This window comes from Coturnix japonica, unplaced genomic scaffold (genome assembly GCF_001577835.2).
Source record: "Coturnix japonica isolate 7356 unplaced genomic scaffold, Coturnix japonica 2.1 chrUnrandom784, whole genome shotgun sequence".
NCBI lineage: Eukaryota > Metazoa > Chordata > Aves > Galliformes > Phasianidae > Coturnix > Coturnix japonica.
The window spans coordinates 19,642-20,720 of record NW_015440143.1 but is presented as its reverse complement, the minus strand read 5'-3'; the positions used below and the strand labels follow the sequence as shown (position 1 = coordinate 20,720).

General features: G+C 52.9%; 1 protein-coding gene across 2 annotated transcripts in view; it reads left to right on the top strand.

Moving 5' to 3' along the window:
* Nucleotides 1-1,079, top strand: part of LOC107307689 (eukaryotic initiation factor 4A-I) — a 7,167-nt gene that overhangs the window by 2,667 nt on the left and 3,421 nt on the right. For both annotated transcript variants that reach the window (XM_015851207.2, XM_015851208.2), the window contains exon 4: nt 59-198. In XM_015851207.2, coding sequence (XP_015706693.1) covers nt 59-198 — 140 coding nt within the window. The remainder of the gene's footprint in view (nt 1-58; nt 199-1,079) is intronic.

Here is a 1,079-nt window from a genome sequence, read left to right as displayed (position 1 = left end):
ACCCCCTATTGCCCCCTCTTGCACCCATTGATCTCTGTTGCCCCCCATTGCCCCCCAGGGTACGATGTGATCGCTCAGGCGCAGTCGGGGACGGGGAAGACGGCGACGTTCGCCATCTCCATCCTGCAGCAGCTGGAGCTGCACATCAAGGCCACGCAGGCGCTCGTCCTTGCGCCCACCAGGGAGCTGGCGCAGCAGGTACGGAACAGTGTGGGGCTGAGTGGGGCTGGATGGACCAGTGTGGGGCTGTATGGGGTGGTATGGACCAGTATAGGGCTGTATGGATCAGTATGGGGCTGAATGGGGCTGTATGGACTAGTATAGGGCTGTATGGATCAGTATGGCGCTGTATGGGGTGGTATGGACCAGTATAGGGCTGTATGGATCAGTATGGGATTGGGTGGGGCTGTACAGAACATTATGGGGCTGTATGGAGCTATAAGGCGCTGTATGGGGTGGTATGGACCAGTATAGGGCTGTATGGATCAGTATGGGGTTGTATGGGGTGGTATGGATTAGTATAGGGCTGTACAGACCTGAATGAGGTTGTATGGGGTTGTATGGATCAGTATAGGGCTGTATGTACCAGTATGGGGCTGGATTGGGCTGTACGGACCAGTACGGGGCTGAATGGGGCTATAAGGTGCTGTATGGGGTGGTATGGACCAGTATAGGGCTGTACGGACCAGTATGGGGCTATATGGGGGCTGTATGGTGTGGTATGGACCAGTATAGGGCTGTATGGACAAGTATGGGATGGGAGAGGGCAGTATGGGCCTGTATGGGGTCAGTGTGGGGCTGAATGGGATGGTGTGGGTCCACTATGGGTCGGTATATATTAGTATGGGGAGGTGTGGGATCAATATAGACCATTATGGGACGGTATGGGATCAATATAGATCAGTATGGGATGGTATGGGATCAATATAGACCAGTATGGGATGGTATGGGATCAATATAGACCAGTATGGGATGGTATGGGAACAATATGGACCAGTATGGGATGGTATGGGATCAATATGGACCAGTATAGGACCAATATAGAGCAGTATGGGACGGTATGGGATCAATATAGAGCA